The 16,197-nt window shown below is 37.1% G+C and overlaps 1 protein-coding gene across 2 annotated transcripts in view; it reads left to right on the top strand.

Annotated features, from left to right (window-relative positions):
• Window positions 1-16,197, top strand: part of LOC137251338 (tRNA dimethylallyltransferase) — a 689,017-nt gene that overhangs the window by 22,367 nt on the left and 650,453 nt on the right. For both annotated transcript variants that reach the window (XM_067785738.1, XM_067785739.1), the window contains exon 2: window positions 1,320-1,457. In XM_067785738.1, the coding sequence (XP_067641839.1) occupies window positions 1,320-1,457 (138 nt within the window). The remainder of the gene's footprint in view (window positions 1-1,319; window positions 1,458-16,197) is intronic.

Raw genomic sequence — 16,197 nt, 5'->3', positions numbered from 1 at the left:
GGACCTACTTGTTTTATGCCGAGTCCGAACGGCATCTGCGAGGCAGAAATACATGGACCTTTTAGTGACAATTTATAACAATCTAAGTCCTCAATACATAATCCTACCAAAGACTTTACTCGACTCGGCGCCATGATTGTCTCTCCTCGAACTCCAAAGTATTTTGATGTCACTTTTACCGGACCGTTATATTTATTCCAAATATGAGCCTAATCGAAATACCTAGCATCTACCTAATTATACGATTTTTCAAATATTTCGGTCCATGCGCCACCTATCGGAGTTTTTTTTCCAATTATTGCATTGTCATCGGGTTCTGAACTATATTCCAAGTTTCAAGCTTGTAGCTTATCGCGAAGTTACTTAAATTTGAATTACAAAATTCGTTCACATCGGCCGGCCACTGCACAGAGTCAAGCTAAATAAAACCGTTTATAAAAATACTTTATTGACACTTAAACAAGTTTTGGTAGAATTCGCTCGAAAATAATCTAGGAAATATATCGAAATTAGGTTTAAAACAATTCCGAAGTGATCCTTAAACAGTTCCAAAAAATCCGTAAGCACAGAGGTTCGTGTCTCTGCTATTAAGCACAACTCATAGCGAGTAATTTAACCACTGCCTAGAGTCTTCAATAATTGCCGCTAGGTGGGTCTAACTCTCCTTTGCGCGCCTGACCTAGAGAGTTACAAACAACCATACATAGCGAAGCAAATATAAGCGTGTTAAAAATCCCAAAGTGATACTAAAATCGTTCCAAATCGGTCCAGAAGAGTCTCGAAATTATTATTCCGCGATACTGTAACAGTCCTAAAGAGGTTTCCAATTAGTCTCGAAATGATACAAAAGTTTTCCCGAAAAGTTACCTAAAATTATTCCGAAATTGCCCCAATATTGCACCGAAATCGTTTTGAATACTCCTGAAGAATATACGAAAATACAATCCCATTCCCTTAAAAATTGTATCGAAGTATGTGCATCCGTTACGCATAGGCAAGGTGGCACTTAGCTCCATGTTTGTGGTATGTACCAGCGTCCCCCCTGTACTGAATGTCATGATGTGTAAATCTTTAATTGAATGTTTTGGTACGCCCTCTTTTTATGAAAGAAACGAGGAGCTCCTCTTTTATTGTATGAATCTATGTGTCCTATTTTTTCTTTTACCGCATTTTTACGATTATGCTTATAAAGGGAAACCTTTTACGGTTAAAAATCCAAAAATTAATTAATAAACCAAACCTAAAAATAATTTTTATTTCATGTAAATTAAGACTGCGTTTTTCTAATTTTTATTTATTTATTTTCTTCTTTCTTTTAGGTTTATACTAATCTGGACATTGCTACCGCTAAAGCAACCAAGGAAGAGCAAGCTCGCGTAAAACATCATCTGCTAGATGTTACTACGCCTGATAAACCATTCACCGTTCTCAATTTTCGTGATGCTGCGTTACCTATTGTATCCTTTTTAAAGTATAAACAAAGTTTATATTACTTCGTTGTCTATCAGGGTTTGTATTATGTAAATGGAATTTACACTACATTTGCCTTCAGTGCTTTCAGGTTGCATCATAAAAGAATAGGCGACGGAAACGTGTGGATTTTTTGAAATCGAGTCTAAGTAAATGCTCACTTTTTATGCATAAGAGCCAATTAATTTAGCCTGTGAAATCAATAACGATGTTCCAAGTAACTAAACGTTTGATTTACAAAGTGTGTAATTCCAATGACTTTGATTCGATATCTGGTTCAAATTAAAATTATTTCAAGATTGTTCCATTCAACTTGAAATAATAACAATAGTATTGAAAGCTTATTATAATATACTACATACATTACATACCCAGAGCTGGGTAGTAATAATTACTTTAGGTATTCAATTACCACCATTTCCCTATTACATGCCCTTGAGGAAAGTAATCAATTCCTTTCCTCCACAGCAAAGGAATGGCATTGTCTGCTGTAATATTATGTATTACAATATGGTTCAGATGAGGCAACTATTGATGCTATCAAAATATCAGAGCTGATGGGAAGACTCCAGGAATATTCAAGAAAAAAGTTTTCCGGAACATTCATGGTGTTTACGTTATACCAGCTGAATGCAACAAAGAAAATTAAAATGTATGCTGTTTTCCTATAGCAACCACCCTTTGATAGCAGAGGAAAGGAAAGAAGATGCCCTTACTTAGCTGGGAACTGCAATTTATTGTTGTTTCCAAGTGTCTTCAGTTACCACTCATAAGAAAAATCTTATGAAATAATGAAAAGTGTGAAATGTCACCCACATCAACCGGTTTAAGTTTTTATACACGGACTAACTTGTAGTTTTTCAATTTCTTTCGCATTTCCTTTGAGGAATGGAATGGGAAATTCGAAAGTATTTTTTCCATTCCTTCTTATGTAATTGAAAGATATTTTGATTACATTTCCCATTCCTTTCGAGGTACTGGGAAAGAAATTACAATTGCGCAAAGTATTTTTTTTTTTTTTTTCAATTACAAACAAAAAATTTTTTGTAATTGAGCCCCAAAATTACTTTTGATATTTTTTTTGGGAATTTAAATGTAATCAATTCCTTTCCTGTGCAGAACAGGAATTGATTACTTTTTCCAATTACTGAGGAATGTATTGGGTATTGGGTAATGCATTGGAATTGAATTTACCCACCTCTGTACATACCAATAAAATATGTTTATAAACTCTCCTCAGACCACCGTAAAGTTCTGTAAAGTTTTGATAAAAAATTTTCCATTTTTATTACAAGCCCATTAAAAATTTCCCCTGTGGTTATTGTCATACGAAATTTAAATCACAAACTCAAAAACAAGTATTTTACCACAATTTTCCATAAGCTTATTGGAGTTCTATAGGCCGAGCTGGTGTACTTAATAATCTCTACGGAATTCGTTGTCCCAGTTTCTCCAACAAAACTTAAATATATTTAAAAGCTTTGTACATTAATTTTTGTACAACAACAACAATCACTGCATTGGTGGAAAAAATCTAAAAATAAGAGATTTTACACCACAGTTAAAGTCATTAATGTCAACACACCGTTGCACGCAAGCACATCAACAAGACATCAGGGCAGCAGCTTTAGAAGCAATAACGAATGCGCTATGAGATGTCTGACAGAGCACAGACAGTCCATTTTATTTCCGTCAAGTGACAAATGTTGGCAAGTGTGTGTGTCCATGTATAAACCCAAGTAGATAGTCGCCACCACGTAGAAGAGTCTATTAGATCTGAGGTACCAAAGTAAAAGAATTGTCATTAAGAGAATAGCCTTGGAAGAACTGTGACGCATAGTGAGATGGCTGATATCTGTGACCGAATTACGTATTACTTTCAGTGACTGAAAACCACTTTCACTCAAACGATAACTAGTTAACTGTCAAACTATTTCTAGTTATAAGTTATGTATCTTATGCGAACTATTTGTCGGTAGTACACAAACATATGTCACTAATCCGACCCACCATTTCAGACCTATTGTGATTTAAACAATGAGTTTCGGTCAAGGGTCTTAAAACGTAATACCTCGTCCCTCACTTCTTAATCATAGTCTCTTCATATCAGAAAAAAGCGGCTACATAAAATAATCGGTTCCAGCAAAATTACCCGTTTGAAACAAGTAATGACTACAGAAAAATAACCGGTTCCAGAAGCTATCCGTTTCAATATAAGTAATCGGTACAGGAAAACGAACTGGCCCCAAGAAGTAACCAGTACAATAAAAGTTAACCAGTCCCTAAAGAGTAACTGCCTCCAGAAAAACAAGCGGTTGAAAAAAAGTAACCGACTCCAGAAAACAAACTGTTTTCAAAGAAGTAACCGGTTAAGTAGAACAGGTTCCAGAGAACTAGCTGTTGTAAAATAAAGTAACCGACTCCAGAAAGCAAACTGTTTTAAAAGAAGTAACCGGTTATGTAGAACAGGTTCCAGAGAACTAGCTGTTTTATAAGAAAAATAAAAGTAGTAATATTCATCGGGTGAAGAAATCGGATCCAGAAAAATAACGTGTTCAATAAAGTAGCCGGTGTCAAACAGTACCAGGTTTAAAAGAAGTAAACAGTTTCAGAAAAAGTACCGGTTGCAAAAAAGTAAGCGGTTCACTAAAAACAGCCGGTGTCAAACAGTACCAGGTTTAAAAGAAGTAAACAGTTTCAGAAAAAGTACCGCTTGCAAAAAAGTAAGCGGTTCAATAAAGTAGCCGGTGTCAAACAATACCAGGTTTAAAAGAAGTAAACAGTTTCATAAAACGTACTGGTTGCAAAAAAGTAAGCGGTTCCAGAAAAATAACTCGTTCCAAAGAAGGAACCAGTACAAAAAGTAACAGGTATTAAAAAAAATCGGCTCAGAAGAGTTAAACGGTTATAGATAAATCACCGGTTCAAAAAAAAAAACGAACCGGTTCTAGAAAAAACACCGTCCCAAAAAACCGATTGAGAAAAGTAACCAATTCAAAAGAAGTAGTCGGTACAAAAAAAGCTACCGGTTCCTAAAAAATTACCGGTTCCCAAAAAATAAGAAAAAAAACGGATTCAAGGCGAATTCAGTACCAGGTGTTGTAATTCCAACAGCTGATTGCTTCTTCTTGATTATTTTCCATACGCGTCTTGTACTTAATCGAAATCAATTAAAATTTTCTTTTGACTTGACACTCTTCTGCACGGCGAATTGGTTGATTTCGCTTTGCCACCACCTGGTATGGATTCGCCTTGAACGGGTTACAGAAAAAAAAGTAAGTGGCAACTTCTAAATAGAATACACTATACATATATGGTTAAATTTTAGCTCAATTTTTCACTGCTGGGCATTTGTAGCAGTCAAAAATACAAATGTCGCATCTTCCATGACATAAACTGCAAGCCATACAAAGGTTGTTCGCATCAAATAATATTCATCAGTTTTTGGATTTGCTTGCTTTGTCAGCAAACCTTCAGCAAACAATATTTTATTTTTAAATATTTATAAAAATATTATAATTGGATATTAAAGCAGATTTTGATTTTAGGATGCAAGCCAAAAACCACAATATTAACATCGTTGACAAACATTAGGCCGTTTAGTTTTCTTTCAAACATTTAGCTTAACCCTGCAAAAATCGCGAGTACTCCATGCATGCATGTATGGAGTACTCGCTATGGACCAACCGTGTGCCACAATTCATACAAAAAATATGGTCCAATTAACATTGCGATGTCCTAGGATGGGACCATATACTCCAGCTCCGCATTACATCAGAGTAATCCATGGAGTACCCACAGTCCAATAAACATCGTGTAGTGATTACAATCGTTAAAAACGAGCAATGATCGGCTTACAAATAGAAATATGAGTTGGTCCATTGCTGCATTACAGTGGAGTACAATGGTAAGTACTCCAGTGGACCACATGATCCAACGATTTTTGCAGGGAAGGCTTGGTGTAAAATCAAGAGGTGGCTTTTGCCAAGATGATGAATTTATAATACCTACTTATTTGGTTTGTGGCTTTTCAGTTTGGTCTTCCTGCAAACTTCTACAATAATCAACATTCGACGACTAAAATACCAAATTGATTCAAGGAGTTGTGTAGCGCAACCCTTTCACGGGGTTGCCAGCGTAATATATGCTTCTCCAACCTAATTGTCAACCGTGGCGAGTCCTCCTTCTTTAACAGCCGAGGCTCTGGCGACCCCAAGTTCCTCGTGGATCTAGGGGATGGGAGCTCGGGATGGCCTAGGTTTCATGTGGTCAAAGGACCATCAACTTCGATAATACTCCCCAAAGACTTCGGGGAGTGTCCTTATCGCAACAACAACAACAACAAGCAGAAACTGAATGAAAAGCGAAACGGTAACTTAGTAGTGAAGGGTATTTTTTGTTTTGAATTAAACCCTCGGATTTTTTCAAAATCGGGCTTCTAAAGCATCTTAAAATATTCTAGCCAGAGCTACGCATTTACACATAGAATATCCCACAGCCTATCTCTGCAGTGATCATCATGCGGAATCAAAATGCTTTTGAGTTTATAGGTGCCTGCCATAGAGCTACTTACTTGGTATACTGCTTGTCCTTTTTTGTTATAGTCTGACCTTGGCGTTTTCCAGGTTGTGTTGATTTTCTAATTTTGTTGCGCTTTGTTTAGATGAAAGTTTTACATATCATACACCCAGATCAAAAGGGAGTTAACTCAAAAATATGAAATTATGGAGTTGTGAGCACCATCTGGCTTCTCAATTCAATAGCTACCGAACTGTATACTCGATTTATTAATACCTCCACAAAGCTTTGCATATAACGCACCTATATCAAAAGGGACTTAACTCAAAAATCTGAAATTATGAAGTTATGAGCACCATCCAATAATCGACGAGAAAATACTTTGTTAACAATAAAAATGGCATTGGCTTATATGGGGGAGGAAGGCAGTTTTTTGCGTTTTCTCAGCATTGCTATTTTTTGAGTTGATCGCTGTTTTGATCTAGGTGTGCGACATTCCCTTTGCCTAATTAATGTAACTTCTAGATTGATTATTCGCTATTTATTTCTGTTGAGCGTCAAATTCTCATATCTATTAGTCTAACATGTTTGCTATTCGACTATGAACGGCAAACTGTTATTATCAGTAACGACACGCATACACCACGCCTACATAATAACGAGCCCCTTAGGTCCTGAACAGAGAGAACGAACTGCAATGCAATGAAAACCAGTTCTCTGGATTTGGGCTGGAGATTTCGAAAACGCCAATTCTTACATGAATTTTTCGGTTTTTTTTTAAATATGCCTAATGTAGCACGCTATGCTTATTAAAAATATTAGGGTTCGGACTTTATTAAGTAGAAGCTTTACTATGTACGTGTTTGCGAAATTTACGTTTTACTTATGATATCCTATGACTCTGCCAACATCGTATCGGCTCTATCCAGCTGTGACCTGCATTTCCTTTCTCGGTACAGCACTGCTTCGGCAAGTAGCCTTGGAAACGAAACAAACAAAAAAACGACGAAATAAAAATTCGAAAGTTTTTACAGGCTTTAAATTGTCCAGTTTTCTAAAATTACTTGGACTTATATCTAACCCACCCAATGTTTTAGTTCTTGTAACGAATCAAAAACAGTCACAAAGGGGTCCAGAAATAGGCGCCGAAGGATCTGGAAATAGCCCCGAAATTTTGCGGCAACTAGCCCGAAATTATCCGGAAAATATTCTTAAAACTATCCGAAAATATCTACGAAATGATTCCGAAACCAGACTTAATATGACTCATTGCTATCAACGAAACATTCCGAAATGGTCCGAATGCGGAACTTCAGAACTGTCCCGTTATGATTCCTAGATGATCCGACGTTAGTCCCGAAATGTTTCCGTAGTAGTCCCAAATATAATTCCTAAATTATCCCGAAAGTGTTCCGTATTAAACTCGAAACAGTCACAAAGTGATTCCAAAAAGATCGCAGAAAGTGCCTCAGTGGGACGCGGGTGACACTTTTCGAAATTTCACAGGCTTCCATACATATGTATATATTACCAATATACCGAATATCTTTGTTATCGCCTAAATAGGCTGAGAGTTACAACGCTTTTTAAAAGCGGGTCTGAGAAAAGGAGGAAAATTGCCAACAATGGCTTAGACTTCTTTATGACCAAGATACACAAATATTGTTGGACTTGATAAAACAGTGTGAACACAAATCATTGGTCCATGCCTGCTAGACATCCCAGTTATAACTATTTCTAAGTTACCTAGATACGAAATGATATTGGTTCAAGTTAACAGTCTCAGAGCGACAGCGATTTAAAAAAGTATTTCCCAGAATGGAGGGGGTGGCACTGTCAACATTACCACAATTGCTTCGAATACCATTAATTTAGATCAATAGAGTTTCAGTTATCACGATTAAAAAGTAATTGAAAATTCACTGTCCGCTCTTTAAAAAAAACTGACCATTAGATCCCTCGAGAGCATTGGCTATTTGTATTCGAAATCTTTTCCGAATCCGCCAAAGCCATTCTGGAGTAAGCCACAAAGCTAAACTTCTAACATCCCAACTTCCAAACTGTCACAATCATAATATTAATAGGAATCAAACCTCTGAGCCCATATAGTCGGAGCAAGTGGTCGTACCCTTTAGAAAAGTGGACGTTATTGTACAGAGCTTTGAAAAGTTATATTAATATATAACTTATAATTTAAGCAATGTTTTTTGTTAATTTAAATTTAATTTAGAAAAATAAAAATGGAAATTTTTATTTGCATTTAATTAAGAATAAGAGTTGTATTAAATAAATTTCGAACCCAGCATGGCTGTCGTTCGTTTTTGCAACTATTTAAGTAGATATACATACATACTCAGCAATAAATCATTGCGCACACACGAACCACGGTCATGCAGGCTTCATAGTTTGTTTGATATTGATCTTATTTTAAATTTTATTTTATTCCGTTTGTGTGTACAAAATTAGACGTCTTTCTTTAAAACAAATATCTTCAATTAGTGGCGGTTATATCTCATACTTGGTTATTTAGCCATATGCGTGTGTATGTGTGAGTAACAACTTCTGCTCTTAGCTGATGACTTCATATGTGTATGTGAAATAATCCCTTTGCTTCAAGCTGCTGGTTATGCGTATGGAATATTCTTCGTTGCCTTTTACATAAGTGTGGCTGCTTGCTTTAATGTGTACATGGACATAAGTGTGGTTGCTTGCTTTTTTGTTTTTGTGATTATTTACTAATATCATAGTGATGCTAATATTCGCCACAGTATCTTCAGTAACGCAGTTACAACGCGAAAATTAAGTTTTTGCAGTATTCGTTATGCCAAGGTTATGATACAGCGCCAACAATTAGTGGTACATTTCGTGGGGCCCAAGCGTTTGTAAAATTCAGTTTTCCATTAGCGATATATGCACGTACATTGCATAGCCCATAGCTTTAATCTGGCAAATCAGCCCAGCCTGCGAAGTTGGTGGTATCAGAAACGCACTGGGAACAATTGGGACGTTACACAACTTTCTTCGTTAGACTTAACGATTGAACGTGTTGAAAAGCGAAATTGAAACGTCTAAAAATGAAAGTGAGAAACAAAAACTCAAATCAGCATGCCCGTATCGACCTACATCGAATTGCATCCGTTCGTTATTAAAGCATTGGAAATAATTGTAGCTTGCAAGGATGGGAAGACTTCAAGTGCGGCTTCTCAGCTCCTCACTGCGATTTCTGCAGTTGAATTCATAATGCAATTAGTACATACGGTTGTTCTATTTCTCAGCCAGCAGTTACAATTGACCGATTAAGATCTCGCAGAAGCCATTAGATTAGTGGGAAAAAGGACCCACACCACAGTAGCCGCAAAATAAATCGCTTCAATTTGAAAACAAAAGACGCCGATGCATCCTATCGCATTGCTTTTTATATTCGCTCTCTTGATACTTGTAGTGCTTATTTAAAAATCCACTTTCTTGACCACAGATGAGTTTTAGAAAATTTTTGTATATTTTTTCCAAAGTACGACACTGAAAAAGCTGGAGACATATTTAATTTCTGTGAAACAGTCAAGGTGAATTCAGTAACAGACGTTGTTATCCCAACAGCTTCTTCTTGATGATACAGCGCCTTGTACTTTAATATGTCAGTTAATCGAAATCAATTAAAATTTTCTTTTGAATTCTTCTGTACGGGGATTTTGTTGAATTCGCTTTGCTATCTTCTGGTATGGATTCACCTTGGAAAGAGTGATCAATTGTTCGAAACAAAACTTTTTTGCGGAGGTGAGAATGTGGAAACAGCGAACGAAGGACAAAACTTTTAAAACTCTCTCGAAGCATTAGAAGTAGTAGTAAACAAAACATTTTTTGTGTGAATGTTTTCAAGGTTATACGCATACTGGTGTTTTTACCTGTTTGAATCCCAACACCCGAAAGGAGTTTCTCATGTTTAAAGAGAAACTTACTTACGAATAACCACAGGTCAGGAATGGCTCAACAGTCTAGCATCCGTGAATATTTACCGGGATATTGAACTGCCAATTGATGAAAGAATTTTTCGAAAAATCAAGTAAATTTTATTATGGAATCCTCGATTTTTTTGCAGTACTGCTTTTATAAATAAAGAGAAACTTTGGCTGATAAGAATAACATTAAAAGTCTTGTAACTTACGTTTGCTCCAAATGTGTTGTAATTATACTCAGCGTGCTTTGCACACAGAGTATAGTAACTTTGATTGGATAACGGTTGGTTGTACAGGTATAAAGGACTCGAGATAGATATAGACTTCCATATATCAAAATCATCAGTGTCGAAAAAAAATTTGATTGAGCCATGTCCGTCCGTCGTCTGTCCGTTAACACCATAACTTGAGTAAATTTTGAGGTATCTTGATGAAATTTGGTATGTAGGTTCCTGGGCACTCATCTCAGATCGCCATTTAAAATGAGCGAAATCGGACTACAACCACGCCCACTTTTACAAACACGGCCACTTAAAAGAAAGTGTTTTAACATCAAATTTTAAAAATTTAATACCTTTACAGTATATAAGTAAATTATGTTAACATTCAACTCCAGTAATGATATGGAGCAACAAAATACAAAAATAAAAGAAAATTTCAAAATAGGGGTGGCTCCGCCCTTTTTCATTTAATTTGTCTAGGATACCTTTAATGCCATAAGTCGAACAAAAATTTACCAATCCTTGTGAAATTTGGTAGAGGCTTAGATTCTAGGACGATAACTGTTTTCTGTGAAAAAGGGCGAAATCGGTTGAAGCCACGCCCAGATTTTATATACAGTCGACCGTCTGTCCTTCCGCTCGGCCGTTAACACGGTAACTTGAGCAAAAATCGATATATCTGTACTAAACTTAGTTCACGTACTTATCTGAACTCACTTTATCTTGGTATTAACATATCGAAAATTTCGAAAAATGAAAAAAATGCCATAGTGCTATACCAAATACGAAAAGCGGGATGAAACATGGTGATTCGATTGCTTTTTTGACGCAGAATATAACTTTGGAAAAAACTTTGTAAAATAGGTGTGAAACCTACCATATTAAGCAGAAGAAAGTGAAAAAGTTCTGCAGAGTGAAATAAAACGCCCTTGGGATCATGGCAGGAATACTGTCCGTGCTAATATATACTATATAAATAAATTATCGGTACCCGATAGATGACTTTCTGGCTCACCCTGGCCCACATTTTCGTCGATATCTCGAAAAGGCGTCCACCTATAGAACCAAGGCCCACTCCCTTTTAAAATACTCATTAACACCTTTAATTTGATACCCATATCGTACAAACACATTTTAGAGTAACCCCTGGTCCACCTTTATGGCGATATCTCCAAAAGGCGTCCACCTATTGAACTATGGCCCACTCCCTTCTAAAATACTCTTTAATACCTTCCATTTGATACCAATGTCATACAAATACATTCCAGGGTTACCCTAGGTTCATTTTTCTACATGGTGACTTTCCCTTATTTGGTCTCCAAAGCACTCAGCTGAGTATGTAATATTCGGTTACACCGGAACTTAGCGTTCCTTACTTGTTTTTTCAATAAAAACCTTTTTCCAAGCTTAATTAATTGGTGATATATTATTTAGAGGATGTTTTAACACCCTGAACCCTTTCCGTGTATCAGCGAAAGTCTTTAATAAATTTCCTACAAAATTAAGATTTTCACTACTATTTTGCTCGTCGATAGTTCCAACACTATCATATATGTAGCATATTAAAGCAATCTTGTTTTTTTCTGCCCTTTTGCTATGATGTGGGCAATTAATTGAGCTGCCAACTAAATATGCATAAGGAAGGCGCCAGGTATAGCCACTGAACATTTTGGCTCCATGTCGTGGGCGTTAATAAACTAAATTTCTTTTTAGTGTTAAAATTAATTAAAATTCACACACTTGCATACAAATCGTTTTATATTTATTGATGATGAACCTCCATAGTATTTTTAAGAAAAATAAGTTTTCTTATAGAGCAATTTGTTGCAAAATCGAGTGCATTGGCCCCACTGTTATGGGAGGGAAAACAAAAAAGTTAGTTTAAATTTGCCTAATTTTGCCCAAAATTTTAATATTTATTACGAAACTTATAGTTGCTGACAATGTGTTGTTGAAAAAAAAAACCTAAACAATTGCCAAACTGAGAAATGTATCCTTTAAAATTTACCATCCAAATGTATTTGGTACACAAGACATAACATTTATGCAAAAGGTATCCTAATTAATATTTTGAGCGCTTAGTGCAGTGTCAAATTTCAACGGAAATGTCTGATTGACAATTTGTGTGACGTTGACATATTTGCTCTATAAAAAAATTTGATTTACTGCAAAATTGTAAGCTCATTTTAATGAAGTTTTGATTTGCATGAAATGTTGTCGACCACTCAAACTCAAAGTCGCTGACCACTTACTTCTTCAATGATTGTTTGACAGATTGACAGCTGTGCATAACAGGTAGCTCTTGGGAATACAATTTGCACATTAAGGCGCCCCTTCATGTTTCTCATGACCTCCTAGCTTGTTTTAGAAAAAAATAACAACAAATTTGGTTTGGTTTTTGGAGAGAATAAAAGATGTTGTTGTTGTACCGATAAGGACACCCCCGGAAGGCCTTGGGGAGTGTTATCTTGTTGTTCTTGTTTGGGTTTTGTTATCGATTTTGATGCTCCTTTGCCGGATGCGGATCCGGTTCGTTTTGGCAACAGGCACCATTAAGATACTAGCCCGAATATCTCGGGAACGATTTGGTATGACCACATGAAACCTTCTAGGCCATACCGCCCTCCCACCCCATAGATCCATAAGGAACTTGGCGTCGCCAGAGCCTTGGCTGTTAAAGAAACAGGATTCCTCACGGGTAGGGGAGGTTGACAATTGGGTTGGGGAAGCTATATACCCCTTGAAAGGGTTGCGCTACACAACCCTTAGAATCAATTTGGTATTTTAATCGCCTCTTACGACAGACATACCTGCCGCGGCTATATTCTAAGCCCCCTAATCCGCTGGGGTACGGAGAGTGATCTTAGATAGTTGTATTTGAAAAGATTTGTCCAAAGTTGGCTTGTGTCATTCAGGTAGTCCCAGAAATAGCTAGTGAGTATAATTCCACGTTCGAACAAAAACAAAAAACGAAGCTCGGATATTCGATAGAGAAACATTTAGTCGTGGTATCTTGCTCAATGTAGTAAAAAACAGAGTACAGCCAACTATACTTAGTCATTGTGCTTGGTAATTAAATTCAAAACTAAACACCGTGTTTCATTTACACCAAGGTTGCCTAGCGCCGCCTTATGTAGGTTCGCTGAGCAACACATTTATATCTCTACCCGTCTCTGAATTGTTCTCATATTTCATTCTCGTAACTTCAGCTGTCTAGTTCTTGTGTTATTGTTGAAGTGATAAAAACACTCCCCGAAGGTTTTAAGGAGAGTTGTCGATGTTAATGATCTTTTGCCAGATATAGATCCGGTACGTTATAGTAGCAAGCCCCATTAAGGTAAAAGGCTTTATTTGTATAATGGATTCATAGAGGATTCCACTCGTGTAGGTAAGGTTGACAATTGGGTCGCGGAAGCTTCGTACTGCGCTTATCAACCCCTGGAAACCTGCTGTCTACTTTTTGTATTATTCTGCATCTCATAGTCGCCCTTTTGTTGTTGTTGTTGTAGCGATAAAGAAATCGCACGATAGGGGGTCACCCTGTCTTAAACCTCGTTTAGTTTCGAACGGCGCGGAGAGGTCCTTCCCAATTCTGACTGAGCTGATGGTGTTGCTCAACGTCAATTTGCTTAACCGTATAAGTTTTGCGGGGAAAACAAAATCAGGCATAGCGGCATATAGGCAGCTCCTTTTCGTGCTGTCGAAGGGGGCTTTAAAGTCGACGAAGAAGTGATGTGTGTCGATTCTCTTTTCACGGGTTTTTTTCCAAGGTTTGCCGCATTGTGAAAATCTGGTCGATGGTAGATTTACCAGGTCTGAAGCCGCACTGATAAGGTCCAATCAGCCGGTTCACGGTGGGCTTCAATCTTTCGCACAATACACTTGAAAGGACCTTATATGCGATATTAAGAAGGCTGATTCCACGATAGTTGGTGCATTTTGCATTTTGCAGTATCCCCCTTCTTGTGGACTGGGCAAAGAACACTAAGATTCCAACCGTCGGGCATGCACTCGTCCGCCCATATTTTGCTAAGAAGCTGCTGCATGCGCCTTACCAACTCCTCGCCGCCGTACTTGAATAGCTCCGCAGGCAATCCATCAGCGCCCACGGCCTTGTTGTTTTTCAATCTGGTTATTGCTATTCTAACTTCGTCATAATCGGGCGGGGCGACATATATTCCATCATCATCGATTGCGGGATCGGGTTCTTCATCTCTGCGCGGTGAGTTGCTGCCTCCATCTAGGGGAGCAGAGAAGTGTTCCCTCCATAATCTAAGCACTATCTGGACATCAGTTACAAGGTCGCCGTTTTCGTTTGCCCCGGGCTTAAAACCTTCCGTCTGTCGACGTACTTTTTTGGTAAACAGTAACATCAAGAAACACACTTGTAACAAATGTATAAAATCAATACCTTTTATGACATAGACAGCAGCAAACACATTTTGCAACGATTTTCCGTCCAAATTTGTAGGGGAGATAACGGAAAATCGTTTCAAAAAAAAGCTTGGTACCATTCCGATATCATTTTGAAATTTATTTTGGACTGTTTCGGGTTTGTTTTGAAGATCATGTCAATATCGTTTCGAGACTACCTCAGGATAGTGAATAGTGACGACCCTTATAGATAAAAAAAAATATAAAAGGCAGAACATACTCCGAGGAGACTTAGGCCGAGCTTCTCTTTCAATTTTCGTCGTGTCGTTTGTGTCGGGATTATTGCTGTTTCCGTATAATTTCTGAATTATTTCGGGATCTTTTTGAGAACACTTCAAGACCATTTCGGGACATTTTTTTGCTAATTGCAAAAATGTTTTCGGGATAATTATAGAAAGAGAGAAAAACGAAAACAACTAAATAGAATCAATTAACAAATTGAACGCGATTGCATTAAAAATTTAAATTTATATATTCCAATTAAGGTACATAAATTGTTTGCGATATAAACTTTCATTATGTACTTGCCAGAGCCGACAAATGAGTTCCAGGAATGAAGCTACAAGCCACTATTGAAAAGTTAAAAGATCTCTTGCTGTTGAAATGCATGCTGATAATGATCATTAATTGCATTTTTTATACTCCGCGTGCTTTGCGCACAGAGTATATTAACTTTGATTGGATAACGGTTGGTTGTACAGGTATTAAGGAATCGAGATAGATATAGACTTCTATATATCAAAACCATCTGTATCGAAAAAAATTTGATTGAGCCATGTCCGTACGTCCGTACGCCCGTCCGGCTGTCCGTTACACGATAACTTGAGTAAATATTGAGATATCTTCACCAAATGGGACACGACCTTATCTGGACCCAGAATAGATTGGTATTGAAAATGAGCGAAATCGGATGATAACCACGCCCACTTTTTATACCTTTCATGAAAATGAAATGGTATATTAATTTCGTCACGAAACCCAAAATTGTAAGTCCTTAAAGGAAAATAGATAGACCCACCATTAAGTATACCGAAATAATCAGGACGAAGAGCTGAGTTGATTTAGCCATGTCCGTCTGTCCGTCTGTCCGTCTGTCTGTTTGTATGCACACTAGTCCCTCAATTTTTGAGATATCTTGATAAAATTTGGTGAGCAGGTGTATTTGGGTGTCCGATTAGACATTTGTCGGAACCGACCGGATCGGACCACTATAGCATATATCCTCCATACGACCGATTTTTCAGAAAAAGAGGATTTTTGTAATATCTTACTCCATTTAACAGATTGAAGCTTCAAACTTCACCATATAATTTCGTATATTGCACATATTGTTGCCTGAAAAAATTGATGAGATCGGTCATATATATAGTATATATCCCCCACAACCGATTGTTCAGATAAGAAACTTTTCGTAATTACTGCCCTATTTTAAGAGCTAGAGGCTTCAAATTTCAACAAATGTTTACGTATATAGCATATATTGTTGTCTGAAAAAATCATAAAGATCGGTGGTATATATAGTATATATACGGTGGTATATATAGTATATATATAGTATATATTTATATTTTCGCAATTTCAGCCCCATTTTAACAGCTAGA

Source organism: Eurosta solidaginis, chromosome 4, assembly GCF_040869045.1.
Source record: "Eurosta solidaginis isolate ZX-2024a chromosome 4, ASM4086904v1, whole genome shotgun sequence".
NCBI lineage: Eukaryota > Metazoa > Arthropoda > Insecta > Diptera > Tephritidae > Eurosta > Eurosta solidaginis.
Note: the sequence above shows the minus strand (reverse complement) of the source record. Positions and strands in the feature narration are given on the sequence as shown.